The 15,495-nt window shown below is 40.2% G+C and overlaps 1 protein-coding gene across 3 annotated transcripts in view; it reads right to left on the bottom strand.

Annotated features, from left to right (window-relative positions):
* SLC12A1 (solute carrier family 12 member 1) overlaps positions 1 to 15,495 on the bottom strand; it is an 86,738-nt gene that overhangs the window by 44,889 nt on the left and 26,354 nt on the right. For all 3 annotated transcript variants that reach the window (XM_044917786.1, XM_021693783.1, XM_021693784.1), the window contains exons 9-14: positions 11,761 to 11,845; positions 9,107 to 9,258; positions 7,788 to 7,895; positions 7,357 to 7,480; positions 5,518 to 5,619; positions 3,043 to 3,198 (exon numbers count right to left, since the gene is read on the bottom strand). In XM_044917786.1, coding sequence (XP_044773721.1) covers positions 3,043 to 3,198; positions 5,518 to 5,619; positions 7,357 to 7,480; positions 7,788 to 7,895; positions 9,107 to 9,258; positions 11,761 to 11,845 — 727 coding nt within the window. The remainder of the gene's footprint in view (positions 1 to 3,042; positions 3,199 to 5,517; positions 5,620 to 7,356; positions 7,481 to 7,787; positions 7,896 to 9,106; positions 9,259 to 11,760; positions 11,846 to 15,495) is intronic.

Raw genomic sequence — 15,495 nt, 5'->3', positions numbered from 1 at the left:
TGTGATAACCACATTGTGAGTGGATAGACTTGGAAAAATGGTCAGCCTCTAAATAAATTCAAAAGGTCTTCACAAATTCTTGAATTGAAAAGAGTCATTTCTGTAGACATGGATCGTGTGCAGCCATCTTTATATTTTGAATAGTAAAACTGAACAGCTCAGGAATTCTTACTTTTTTGGGTATCCATGAAGAGGGTTCAGCAAGCATTTTAATTTGATCTTTTAGGACCTAATCTTCGTAATGAAGGAATTAAGTACTACTATCTCCTACCCCCTTTTTTTCCCCTACCCTTTTTTGAAAATAAATAAATAAATAAATATTAGATGGAACCTCCCATCAGGAAGTCTCTGGTGGGAATGTACAGATTTACTCCAGATGGCAGATAGAGTAATCTCCCTAGTCTTGCTCAGAAGAGTCAGGGAAATGGTGGGGAATAATTACCTGGAGATAAAAAGGATTAATATTGCCTAAGGGTTGACTAGGTAATTAGCCCCAGTATTTAGCATACTTTAGATTATTTTATTGTAATAAAAATCCTACTAGTCAATTGGATATTTGCAAGTAAAAAAATGAACCTTTTACCATTCCTCACACCATATATAAAAATTAACTCAAATTGGATAATGGACATAAATTTAAAATGTAAAGCTTTAAACTTTCAGAAGAAATTTGTGACCTTGGATCAGGGAAAGATAGATTAGAAGCAAAAAACCAAATCATAAAAGCAAAAAATGATAAATTCGACTTTATAGAAATTAAGAATATCTGCTCTTCAAAACAAACTGTAAGGAAAATGAAAAGGCAAGTCATAGTCCTGTAGAAAATATTTGCAAAACACATACTGCTAAAGGATTTGCATCTAGAATACATAAAGAACTCCCCAACTGCTATGATAAGAAAATAAACAACTCAAAAAATGGGCACAAGATTTAAACAGACATTTGACTGAAGAAGATATATGGATGGCAAATAAGATGTTCATCATTAGTCATCAGGAAAATGCAAGGCAAAGCAAAATGATAGTACTACACATCTATTAGAACTTTTTTTTTTAAGTCAACTGACTATACTAAGTGCTGACAAGGATGTGGAGCAATGAGGACTTTCATTCATTGCTGGTAGGAATAAAAGATGACACTACTTCTGTGGAAAACAGTTTGGCAGTTTCTTATGAAGATACATACTCTTATTTTATAGTCAGAAATCCCACTCTTAGATATCCCACTCCTAGAGAAATGAAAACAGAGGTCCACATTAAAGTCCTGTGTGTGCATGTTTATAACAGCTTCATATATAATCATTCCAAGCTGGAAACAACCCAAATGTCCATCAGCTGGCGAATGCATTTTTTAAAAATTTGAGATATATTCATACAATGAAATACTACTCAACATAAACGAACAAAACACTTACATATACAACAACATGGATGAATCTAAAAACATCATGTTAAGTGAAAGGAAGCATACACAAAGGCTACATACTACATGATTCTATGTAATATTCTGAAAAGGCAAAGGTGTAGTGACAGAAATCAGAACAGTGGTTACTAGGGGCTAAGTTGAGGTGAAGAGATTGACTACATAGGAGTGTAAAGGGAACTTTTAGTGATGATGGGAATGTCCTCTGTCTTGATTGTGATGGTGGTTACAAGACTGTTTAAGTTTGTCAAAACCTATAGACTGTACATCTAAAGGATGAATTTTACCATACATAAATTATGCCTGATGCATAAAGTAATAAAGAAAAACAGGGAAAAAATCCCTTCAAGTTAGTTACTTTCTCCTTTCTTCTCTCCTTTCTTCTCTACTTTCCTATGCAGTACAGGTAAGGGACATATGAGGGTGGCTTGGGGCTGTCCGACTCCTGAGACTGGGTCTCCCTGTACCACAGCTTCAGTCCATCCTTCTCGTTGATTCTAAAGTTAACATCTGAAGTTCAGATAGAATTGAGTGATCTATGGCAGCCTCTTGTTGTTCACATATTCCTTAGCATGACATTTATGTTTCTTACTTATCTGGCCCCAACCTACTCTTCCAGGCTTACCTCATGCCCTTTCTCCTTAGCACACAAAAACTCCATCCATGTTACAGGCCTTGAAGCTTCCTACATGTGCCATGTCTTTGCATGCCTTCTAACTTCACTCATGCTTCTCCTTCGGCCCAGAATAACCTTCCCAGGCTCTATCTGATTAAACAACCCCTAGTCTCTTGTCTTTTTTTTAAGTAGCTTATTTGTTCATTCAACAAATATTTATTAAGTACGTACTGAGTGTTGGCTCTGGGAATACAAGCCATGAGCCAGAGGAGTCTTCCTGGACAACTCTAGTCAGAGCTAATCACTCTGTCTCCTCTTCTCAGTAATTTTCTCATGCCATGCATGGTACTTACTATATTGCATTATGGTTAGTTGCTTGTGTGGGGGTCAGTGAACTCCTTGAGGACAGGGACTATATCTTATTTATCAGGATTTTTAGAAGGCGATATAATGGAAAGAGTGTGGGGTTTGGTATCATACACTCTACTTAAAATGTCAACTCCATCACATCCTGTTACCTCGGCAAGTGGTCAACTCTTTTTTTTTTTTTTTTTTTTAAGATTTTATTTATTTGCGAGAGAGAGAATGAGAGACAGAGAACATGAGAGGGAGGAGGGTCAGAGGGAGAAGCAGACTCCCTGCCGAGCAGGGAGCCCGATGCGGGACTTGATCCCCGGACTCCAGGGTCATGACCTGGGCTGAAGGCAGTTGCTTAACCAACTGAGCCACCCAGGCGCCCCAGCAAGTGGTCAACTCTTTGAACTCCAGTTTCTTCATCTGTAAAATGGGTCTAATAATACCTAATGTATAGCATTATTGTGAGGATTCAATGAGGGCATGGTAAATAATAGGTGCTCAACATGGTTAGCTATCATTATGCTGTATTATATTATTAATATCCACTGTTCACACGGCACACCTAAGTACATAGGGGCTGCTCAGTAAACGTTTGTTGAATGAATGGTTAGTTAGGGAGTGCTTTCAAAAACCTCCTCTCATCTTACCTGGCTTCTTATAAGTCACGTAGAGGTAGAGGAAGAACTCAATGACATAGGTGATGACAGCTGCCCACCAGTTGATGACAAACATAACTGCACAGCACAAAATAGCTCCAAAAAGAGATACCCACATGTTGTAAATTCCATATGCAGGTCTCCATCCTGAAAGAAAAAAATATCTGGGTGCATACGAAAAACTTTCACACTATCACTTTATACCACTGCATATGATTCGCATGCAGGCAACAGTTTTTCCTAGAATAAAAATCAGAACTTTTGGGTCAAGCTCCCAATTCTGTTAGTTTTCTGTGATCTCAGGTCCCTGGCTTAGGAAGGCACATCAAATAAGAATGCTGTGAAATACAGAAAACGTGTCACTTATGGCCTCTTTGTATGTCCTGCATGCCCCAGTTGTCTTCCCGACTATGACACCTTAAGCTTCTGCTAGCGATACCATCAGGAGCTGAAAGGAGGCAGGAGAGATGAAAAGAGTGGGGTCTAGTGGGAAGGAGGGGGAGAAGCTCCTTGGTGGCCCAAGAAAAGAGGCAGTTAAGACAATGGACTTATTGTTCCCATGGAGAAGGCAGAGCATCATCAAAAGTCTAGCCACTAACTTCCTGGTAGCTCTGTCTTTACCTTAAGAGGATAGTACTTGCCCTCTCAGAAATAATAATCTATGGAAAAAGAGGGAGACGTTGTTCGCCAATGGCTTCTTAAACCCAATGCATTAATAAGATTTTGCATTTTACAGTGAAAATATTTCTCACAGTTCATATATGCATGGGAGTGTCCCCTGTTCTATTAGTTTCCTGCCATGCAGAAGCTGGGAGACAGCAGCGCCGGCTGGGTAAGCTCTGATTTGAAGGGCATTTGGACGATGGGTGAAGTACATTTTAAATGTGGAGTTGCCAAAATACAACAGAGCTTTCCAAGTCTTCGGGAGGAATTTCTGAAATGGCTACAAGATGGAAATAGCACTTTGAGGACACCCCTGGAAATGCTCTTATTTTTCTGAGTCTGGCTGTGTGTCATTTCGTGGCTTTGTGTATCCACCTGTCTCTATGCGGTCTGCTATTTTTCCCCTCTCTCTTTTTCTCTCTTCCCATTTCTCTTCTTCCTTCCCACTCTTTCCCTTACCTACTCTATTATTTCACCTTGTTTTTTTGTTTTTTTTTTTAAGATTTTATTTATTTATTTGACAGAGAGAGAGACAGAGAGAGAGGGAACATAAGCAGGGAGAGTGGAGAGGGAGAAGCAGGCTTTCTGCAGAGCAGGGAGCCTGATGTGGGGCTCGATCCCAGGATCCCGGTATCATGACCTGAGCCGAAGGCAGACACTTAACGACTGAGCCACCCAGGCGCCCCTTTTTTTTTTTTTTTTTTAAGATTTTATTTATTTATTTGATTGAGAGATAGCACAAGTAAGCAGAGCGGCAGGCAGAGGGAGAGGGAGAAGCCGACTCCCCACTGAGCAGGGAGCCCAACGTCAGGCTCGATCCCAGGACCCTGAGATCATGACCTGAGCTGAAGGCAGATGCTCAACCGACTGAGCCACCCCGGCGCCCTTCACCTTGTTTTTCAAAGATGAACATAACACGGCACGGAGGCACACATTTCTATGACTTGTGTTCACTGACTAGAACTTTCTGTTCTCTGCTTAAAAGAAGACAACACAACAGAAAAAACAATTCCTCAGTTATCTTCTGGAGCCTCGTGGCCTTGGGTGGACGAAAGCTCCCCTTCCATCCATATTTTGTCTTACAGGCAGCAGGTTTCCCGAAGGAGGCTCGAGACCACACAGACCACACAGAAATGTGTTCATATCCCTGATAAAGGCCCTCATGGTGAAGAACTTTCTGAAGGTCAATAGTGACGAGTATCTATTCTGGTGGAAAGGCAGAAGGAATTCTAATAGCCGATGAAAGCGAGGCAGAGGTGAGAGGTGGTGAGAGAGGGAAGGTTCTTTGGTGTGAAATTCTGCACCTCTTTCACCCACAGGCTGCGGAGGGCAGGGATGCCACCGGCTTCAGCACGAATCTGCATTGACTGCACTCAGCAGGTAATTATTGGAACTACTCATCCTTCTCTTTTGCACCATGGGCAGGAAACAAATTGATAGTAAGGAAGTTTCAAATATATACATTTATTCCACTTCTGTGGTCACTTTCACCCTGGAAATAAATAGTGGAGTTTTTCTACTGCTGAAATAAATGTGGTTTCTCTTGCAATGAATAATTTATTGCCGCAGGAGAAAATTGACTTTACGGTTGGTCAAAAAGGCCATTGCTCAAATGATTCTTTTTCTATTTCAGAAGTCACCCCCCCGCCCCCAACTCACCAAAATAAAGTGGATTATGCTGCCCACTAGGATATAAGGAAACATATAAACACAGATTGAGCACTTTTCACTGACTTATTTCATCTTATTGAGACAAACTAACTGTCTGCTTAGGCTTCTTTTAGTTTTGAAGAGTCAGCTTACCCGGAGATTTGGCATACGAGGCATGGAAGCAGGAGAAATTAATAAGTGCGTATGAGGCCAGGAAGAAGTTGGAGATGATGGGGGCGATGGTGTTCAGTTCCGCTGTGAAAGAAGCACAAGTGAGCATGTCCGTGTGAATGATGAGACCAGGGGCTGAACAGCTGTCAGAGCCTGGAAGCTTGACTTTATTTGGAAATTGAAAACATAGCTAGCATCTGTCAAAGTTTAAGAAGTTAGTGATTTTTCTTTGGGATTGCATTCATTTAAAAATATATTCTTAGCCAGGGTTTCCATAAAGCAAAGAGCAAGAAAACCTCCCAATGAGAGAAAATAGACGATAGACAAGACCTCTACCCAGCAAACATTCAAATGGGTGTGGGTGGAGGGTTTGGCGACTGGGCAGATGAAAAACTCCCCTGTCGCTCTTGCAGAGGTACCAAATCCTGCAATCTTTCTCTGCTGTGGATATAAGCAAAAAGCTCTACAGGGCAACAGATCAGTTAAATACCAGGGCACCCGAAATGCTTAATTGGAAATTTCTATACCTAACTTGCTCTCCCTGACTCACAGAACTCTTGCTAGTCCTTTGCCCTTTTCTTAACATTTCTAGAGAGTTCTACCTCTCAAGGTTTGCCAAAAAAAATATTTACCCCAGTAGCTAAATATCTGGTATAATTTAATCCTAGCTGAATGGTTTGCTGTATAAGAAATAATTTAGTAACATTCTCATTTATCAACCTCAGTGATGCAAATGCAACTGGCAGCTGGGTGTGATTCTAGATCATAGATGCTAGCAGGGAAGTAGGCAAAAATAGCTGCCATGAAGCTCATGTACGTTGTTGTGAGTCATTTTTAAGGATGATATTTAATTTATACAATTTTTTTAACACTTTGGCTATTTGATCACATAAAGGCATTATAGGGGAATGATTTGAGGTCTTAAGTTATGTAATGGAAACATTTCTGTACATAATCACTTTTTGTTTAATTTTTTAAAAATCTAACAAACATAGTCATATCTTCCCCCTCTTCAACCTTGTAGAAATCTTAATGAGGATTCAGGAATTACAGTCACTTCCTGAGTTTATGTGATGATGAGGAGCCTTTATTGTTTGGTGCCACTGCGCTGAGGAAGGCTCTGCCCTTCTAGACAGAGTTACCATGGCCTTGCGTTTTACTTATTTTCATCTGATATGCTCACCAGCAAAGGTGGCACCTTAGGGAGGAATGAGGAATGTGCAGGCTGAAGTTGATGAATGTGCCTCTCCAAGATTATGCAGCTATTTCTATATTGCTTAGGGAGAGGGAGCCGAGATGATAGTCTGGGCAAGGGGTTCTCAAACCTCAGTGGTCTACAGATCTCTTGAGGAGCTTCTATACATGCAGATTCCTTATCCCCTTATCCTCTCCGGGGTTGGGTCTGAAAAATCGACACATTAACAAACCCCAAGTGATTCTGATTCTGATATAGGCGGTCAATGGACCAACATTTTGTAAACGACACTTTAATTCTCCTGGTAGCTGCCAGGTAGCTTCCCCACCTGGGGAAGGCTCTGGAATTAGATGGTATCAGGCAGCTTGGAGGAAGGATTTGGGTTGCATTTGGTTGGATGGATTTCCAACATTCGGATTCAAAGAAGAGATTAAAGTCCAAAGTCTACCTCAAGTCCTCAAAGGCTGTCTGCACACAAGGATTCCTCATTTCCTTCTTAGACAGACTCCAATATTCCCAATTGGGATATTAAACAGAAAACAGGTAATTCCTCAAGCTAAAAGGAAAACCCTACCAGTAATCAGAAGAATTCTTTAGCTTTCAGTAAGCACAAGAAAATCACGAACCAATAAGAATGAATGCCATGGCTATAAGGAAAGTGAGAAAGTATCCTCTCAGGGGTTCATTGTTTTTCCCATATCCCTTTGCAAAGAACTGCAGGGCTTTGTAGATGTTGTCCTTGCACAGAGCCTAGTGGAAAAGAAGAGGAGAAATTCGTCATTTATATCTATGCACAGTCATTTTCCCTAGGTGATTCAAACAAGAAGATTTGGAGAAAGATGAAGTGATACACAATATAGGCACAAGTTAACACAGCAGTTTATCATTCTCTATATTATCTGAATCGATCTTGACTATGTGGCAGACAGCATTTGAGCCAGATGCAAACGTTAAACTGTTTCAGAAAATGATGGCTGGCAAGAACGAGTATTTCAGCTTGATCCACGTTCAGTGGAAACGGACGTAGGGAGAAGCACGTGCTCTTGGCTTATGTCACCTGGAACACTTTGGGTGCGCTGACGAGGGAGGCCAGGGCTGAGGAGAGCGTTGCAGAAAAGATGCCGGCAGTGATGAGGGGGCCGAACCCTGACACCATGCTCATGACCTTGGGAAAAGATGTTCAAGTAAGGAGACTCATCCAACAGACAATTAAAAAACAAACAAACAAAGCCAAAATCTTATGCAAATGCTTCCCCTTCTACTTTCCGTGATTTGGAATCTCCTTTATAAGCTAATTGCTTCTAACCAGATTCCAACCCCCTTGCCCTGCTTCATTCTCGAGTTCTTCATATTTGTTTTTTCAAAATGGAAATGGTCATTTTGTTGTCATTGTTTATGAAAATAGGAAATGCTCACCACAATACATCCAGAAGATACTGGAAAAAAATAAAGAAGGAAATGGTTTCAAGGATTTTGACAACATTTCCCCCCTTCTTTGGGGGCATATGTTTCTTTGACAATGGGAAATTCTATGGAGCAGAAAGTGGTATTTTAATAAGGTTTGGGGGGGGCTCAGCTGTTTCCCGGTCTTTTGAAAAGCTTTTGCCTTTCTTGTTCTTTCTGCATGTAGAGGCTTTTCAAACCTTTGCTTTCTCTGTGCTCATTAAATATAATTTTAGATCTGAGACATGATGAGATTCTATCAATTTAAGTCACATTTTGGAATAATGACTTCGGCTGAGTTCATTTCTCTTTGTTGGTTGTTAAAGTAGATGAATGAAGCCTTCATGACAAATTTGCCTCTCCCTCCACTCACCAATCATTCAGACAAATTGATGTTTCAAGTTCCACAGTTTTCCCAACTTCTCTTGTTCCATTCCCCTCATTTACCTCCCCTTCTGCCACTCACAATTTCCCTCTTGGCCTTGTTTTCCAGGCACTCCAGGATCATGTCAGGGGCTTTCCCAAAACTGGGATCCATGCATGGGGTGCATTCCAAATGCCAACTATCTAAGTCTCTCTTTCTCCCCACCATGAAATCTGGCACCGTTGATTGGAAGATGCAATATGTCAGGTGGTAATCTTTCCCTGATGATGCAATTCATACAACTGCCTGTTCTCTCCCCACCACAGTAAATGTAACCACAGGATTTGCCACCACATAATGTCTAAGGAGCTCCCTCCCCTCATGCACAAATTGTTCCTTGCTGAATTCAAACAGACCAATAATTAATCAGTTGCAAGGTCAGAAGTTGCATTATTCCACACATGACTTTCTACAAATGAAACCTTTAAACCTGGCATTCTGACACCAGAGACATACAACTTACCTACACAAATAGCAAAAAGAAATAAACTTTTTTTTTCTGTTCAAACCTGGAAATTGTTCATCAGCCCATATTGACATGGTTCATGTCGACATCTTGAGAAGTCATAGCCCAGCCCACAGGCTGCTGAACCATTGCAGTTCATCCCAGAAATGATGGTATCATTCATGCTTCCGGTGGCGTCTCGGACCACACAGGCCCCTGAGGAAACAACCGTGGCTCATCATTTCTTTATAAGGGTTCTTCTCCCATGGGATTTTCTTCCGAAAACATAGTTTACTTTGAGTCTGAGCAGGTCCACTGCCATCCTCTCTTGTCATCCTAGGGACATGGTACCTGAAGGTTCCCATCCTCAGAGGCCCCAGAACACCCCCTGTCTCTGACAGTCTGCCACTTCTACTGCCTTGGGGGGTTTAGGTCCAAGCTCTCACCTACCTTTGTAAGACACCTGGGGGTTGGGACTCTCCAACCCTTACTTTCTGAAATGCACATGGCAGTGCTTTGCGCATAATATTCGATTCATATTTCTGGCGTGGTGCCACTGACCAAGTGTTTGTCAGGTAGAAGGATTTATTTCCTCATCTGCGAGAGAACTCAGGGATGGCATTATTGAATTCTAGTAATTAAGAGACCTGAGCCCTTGTTTTCAACTGATGATAGTCCTTGCATAATTTTTAAAAGAGTTATAATTCAACTTTATACAGAATTTTAAAGGTTTAAATAATAAAGAAAATGTTTGGGGATAAAATATTGAGATTTCCTTGGTAATATTAATGGTCAAATAATATTTGACCAAATATCAGTTTATTCCATTGCTTTTATCTATTTTGATATTTCTGTTATTTTCCATTATAAACATTCTATGATGAATATCTTTGTGCACAAATTTTTTCTTCTCTATTTCAAAATATTTCTCTAGGATAGATTCCTAGAAATGGAGTTATGAACTTTTTAAAGATCCTTGATGTATATTTTTTTAACAGACTTTCCTTATGAATTTTATAACTATAATCTCTGCCGCTATGTATTTGATAGGATTATTGAAATATATGAATATATGTGGAAAATATGTAGAAACTTTTCTGAACTACCTGAAGGATAAATATTTTACAAACTAAATCCCAACCAATAAAACTGTTCATTTTGCTTTTCAAACTCCAGCTGGTATGAATTTTCATTCTTGCTAATAACTAGCAACATTCTTGCTAGTACCCAGTGACAGGTACTAATGGGAACCCTTTATTTTACCCCTAGAATTCATATCCTGTGAATCTGCAAAAGATTTAAAAACAATAGGATCTTCGTGTTGAAAGAGTAAAATAATCAGTACCGGAATCCTGTTTACATAGCCCTGAGGGGTGGCCTCCTAGCCTCTGCTTAAACAGTTGAAATTATGAATGTTGGTTACCAAGCAAAACCATCTGTTCCCGATTTTACCTTTTTGCATTGTTCATTTATGTTGAGCTGACTTTTTGGAATCATATATTTTGGCTTCTGCTCAATACAAATCCCTAAATTTCCATGAAGCCAAGCTATGAGCCATAACTTGCGCTAATGGCAGGCCAAGGACCCCAGGACTATCCTCCTCTGCAGGGAAAAGTACAGAAAGGGAATTTTCTTCCAGGCAAAAACTGGAAGAATCTCTGAAATCAGGTCTATAACTTTACTCGTTCCTTCATTTTTGCATTGTGTGAGATAGGAAATCATTTGGGAAATTTAACGTAAGGTGGTTTCAATGTCATTTAAAAATGTGTCAATTTTCTAAAGTATTGGAATAAAATCTCTTTACATGTAACTAAACTTGGAAATGCCACAGCAATACACCTAACATTATCCAATTTCCTCAAATAAGAGACAGTGAGAGAAGTTAACTGTATTTGCTTTTTTCTCCAGAAGCCAACGTAAGAGAAATGCACTTCCCAAATTTCCTTTAAGCAGAGTATAATTGGGATGTGCCGTTCGGTAAAATGGTCATTCGGGCTTCCGCAGTGGGGACCCATATTCCCTAGCATGCACAGACAAGAGTTTTCTTCTCTGAATGTTCCACATTTCTTCCTCTCCTACTGTGGCGTAAGCATGAGGTGACCCCCAACCAGGAGGAGGTGTGGCTGCAGGCAGCAGGTGGAAGGAAAGTCAGCTTAGGAACAGCAGGTGTATCCACATATGTTCTGCTTACTGAGCAATGTCGGGGCTGACCACCCATACTGCTGGCAGTTGGGTCTTGTTCTGATTTCCTGCCAACTGGTGATAGTGACTTTTCCATATCAGGGACAGTAGTGCAAGGAGGAGATACAGCCATCAATTCTATATCTTTCATACATTCCTAAGGCTTTTGTTTTTGTTTTTGTCTTGTTTTGTTTCTGGCTTCTTTTCTCTTGCTCTGTTTCTCACCTGCCTCCCAGGGCAAGGGAGGTGGATGCTGGGAATGGTGGCTCCTTTGGCAGTGGGGTTATCACCTAGAGTAACTAATGGGATTCTCTTTGTGTTCAGTCAGAATAACAATCTGATTAACTCTACCCTAGCCCTGACCCAGAGACACCTGTATTACAGCTTAATTGCATTCAAACCCCTAAAGCACCCAGGAAGGGAATTAAAAATGTTGTCTTTAAAAAAGCCTTTCGACCCACTGAAAGCCCACTGGACATAAGAACAACCAGACTCCTTGTAATTCTGGCATTCTGACACCAGAGACATACAACTCACCTACACAAATAGCAACTCCTATGTAGGCAACAGTGGTGATGAAAATGGCCAGCATGGTTCCTCTGGGGATGGCATCTTGGGGATCCTTTGAAGAAACAATGTGGTGGGATGAAGAGACAGGGTGGAATAAGAAATAGAAATGACTTGGAGTTATTACTGTATTTCAAATGTTTCGGCTACCCTTCCTGAGACAGGTTTGAAAGAAAAGATCAAGCAAATGGCAAAGTGGTGAGCCTGAGTTCTTTTTGGACGAATATAAGGTGTTCAAGGTGAATAAAGAAATCTCTAGAACTTTGCGCTGAATAGAAGAGATGTCTAACTGTCCAGGACAGAGTTTTTATAGAAAAGTAGACCAGTTAGCTCACTCACTAAGCATCTCCCTCCCCTTTATCTCCTGTGAATTTCATGCAGATATATCAAACCTTAAAGTATTAGGGGAAAGACGCAAACACACCCCGCGCATTGATGTACCTTGACAATATCTGTATGTGGGTATTAGTTTTGTACTAAGCTTAGGCTTGCCTTAAAAATAAATAACTTTGAAGCAAAAAAGACGATCTACTAAGTTCTCCAATCCCTCAAATTTCCCATTTGGAATCTAGTTCAGGAATGACTGCTATGGGAGATACTTAATTTCCATAAGCAGGCATAAAGAAAGAGGCAAATTTAAGCTTATACCAGAAAACGGGCTTTTCTTTTTTGCTTATGCATGTATATAAATTCACTGGGCTGGGCTCACATCATATATAACATACCATTTTATATCCTGTTTGGGGGGCTAAATCATAGCATAATCCATTTCCAAGCACTATAACATTTAAATTATTGAATTCAACTTAACAGGGATTATTAAATAGAGATTTCAATGTACACTTGCTTATACAAGGCAGTGCCTGGCATATAGAAGGAGTCAATAAATATTGAATTGAGGGAAGCGCAATCTCAGTAGATATTAGTCCCCCTACCAGAGGACCTGAGATGTATCAATACAAATAAGCAATAAATGTAGTTAAAGTTCAAGCTTTTTTGTTTTTGTTTTTAACTCAAATCTGCTGATCAAATCCATCAGAGAGGCCAACTCATGGTAAATTTCCAACCTGACAGCTGGAAATAACTATACAAGAGAATTTGCCCTTAATGGGAGTAAGTCAGCTCCATGGAGCCACTCTGTGGCCATTGATTCCCACTCCTTTAGGAATATTTGTACATAGGCCTAGTTCTGCTGCATATATACCTAGTCTCCTCCTTCCAAACTATTGTCTGCAAAAGTGATTTTGGCTAATGAGTACAGTTGAACAGCACGTCAAAGAAGAAGAAAGTAATTGTGGCTCAATCTCCCAATTCATGGTATGTTTCAAGTTTTATTTTATAAACTATTTCTTGTGATCTGAGTGAAATGGGAAGATTAATTTAAGTGGGACGAAAGGAAATATATATATAAAGATAAGAGGTGTGAAGGTGGAGGGCAGTCATGTACCTCAAACATGAAAGCTTAGCTTTTATGTAGAACCATCTCCTACAAACTCTGAAATTACTTACTTAGAATTTACATGAGGGTCAGACTTGACCCAATATAAATCAGGATGTCAGTATCTTAATGTGTGATCATATATTTACCCTGTCTGCTCTGGCTCCTTTTCCCCTACACAGGGACCAGGACTTTGACAAATTCTTATTTTTTATTCTAAATGTTAGTTTCCATCTCCCCAGCTGTAACCTAAAAACCTAACCTTCCTTCACCTTTCTTTATTGGATATTATTTTTTTTTCTTAAGACAATACACAAGCAATCTATTAGATTGCTGCTTTTTGAGTGTCAAGCACATCTAATCTTGCATCTCTGAAGCCACATCTTAACTATCTTGATTAGATTTGGGTACCTCCCACATCTTCTCCTAAGCACATATTTACAGATTATCAATTAGCGTTAACCAATGGAAGGCTCGGGGTGGGAACTTTGTAGCATCCCCTTGTGCCAACTCTTGTTGTCACTGGCAGCCTGAAGTGCCATCTGGAGAAGGATTCTGAGGCTGTGAACAGAGGTAACGTCTTGCATATCCCTACAGTGTATAAATAATACATGTTTACTGAGTTGAAATGAATCTATAATGTGATTATTTCTAGTTTCACTCTCAGAGAAATCCTATCTTTAAGTACTGAGATTTCCTTGTCACTTCCCAACATGTGGTCACCTCTCAGTTCCTAACGTGTTTGACCACTCTGGCTTTGATCATGTTAATTATTACTTCTCAAACATTCTCCTCTCTTGACCTTCGTGATCCCACTCTCTGTTGAGTTCCTTACCTCCTAGCTGGCTGTCTTTCTTCTTCATGGACTCCTTTTCTACCACTAACATTTTGAATGTCACCTGGGCACTTTCTTGGTCCTTTGCTCTCCTCCCTCTTACACAGACCTGGATGAACTCATTCATGCCATGGCCCCCAGTCCTGCCCTAGATCCTTCCCAGAGCTCCAGACTCATAAATCTAGTGACCCACTAGACATCTCCACTCTGATGTCCTTTTGCCACTGCAACCTAAATGGCCAAATCTGAGCTTCTTTATTAACCTCATCAATTACAGCATGGAATCAATTCAGTAGGTTGGTTGCATCCAGCATTAAAAGAATACAATAGAATAGAACTGATGGGGCAACATCAGCAGACATCATTTGTAATAAAGTTAAGAACTGCTCGGGGAAAATTTTGTATGTGTGCACTGGAATGTGATGTATAGTGTTTTCTGGCTGCAGATCATAGTAGAAAACACTCTTTCCGTTTCCTCTCCTAACCCTAACGAAAAACTATCCCTTTGATCCAGACTGCTGTGATATCTTCTAATTGGTCTTTCTGCCTTCGGTCTCCCTACCTATCACCCCCCACCCTCTAACCCATCATTTCAAGCTGCTAGTAGGCTTTTTCTAAAACAAATGTACACATATCACTCCCTGATCTAACTTCCGTAGTGTCTCTGGCTAGTTTTGGGATAATATCCAAACTCCCTTTTCTGTAGTTTAAAGTATCTTTGCATTCTACTTAATAGCATATATTAGTGTATATGCTGAAAGTTAAGATTACTTGCAAAATCACTTAAATATTTTTAAGTAGAAATAATGCAAATTCTTACAATACTATGACTGCACGTGCCCTGAAAATCATGACAGAACATTCTCTACATTTTCTTTATATAGCAACTCAAACTCAGAGATTTCTCAGTACCGATTGATAGAGAAATAAAGCTCCTTACTAGTATAGCATCCCTAATCAAGTTAGCATTCATCTTGGGAGAAAGGAACTTTAAGTCTTGCCATTTTAGATAGGGATATCTTCTGGTTTTTTGCTTACTCCCAGCATGTCAGGACACAGAAGGTCCTTTATAAACATGCTTATGAAAATGTTGCTGAAACCATTTTACTTGCATACCCCATTCCACATGTCAGCTGATTTCCATCAGCAGCATCTTTCCCTGTGCCCTTTGACATTCCAGGCCTTCTGTTCTAAATGTCCCTCTCTTCTTTATTCTGTTGATGAACCCCTATTTGTCCCTTGAAATCTGGATGGAGTGTCCCTGTCCTCTGAAGGCCTTCCCTTACTTCTTCAGGGACAGGCAATTACTGTTTCCTCTTTCCCTTGTACATGATTCTGTTCTTGCTTCTCGTGACTCAGACAGAGTAAGTCTGTTTTCACCTTCGACCACGAGCAACTTGAAGGGAGAACTGTGCTCTTCTTTGCTTCCCCA

Source organism: Neomonachus schauinslandi, chromosome 9 (assembly GCF_002201575.2).
Source record: "Neomonachus schauinslandi chromosome 9, ASM220157v2, whole genome shotgun sequence".
NCBI classification, from domain to species: Eukaryota; Metazoa; Chordata; class Mammalia; order Carnivora; family Phocidae; genus Neomonachus; species Neomonachus schauinslandi.
The sequence above is the reverse complement of the archived record's forward strand: the minus strand, read 5'-3'. Positions and strand labels throughout refer to the sequence as shown.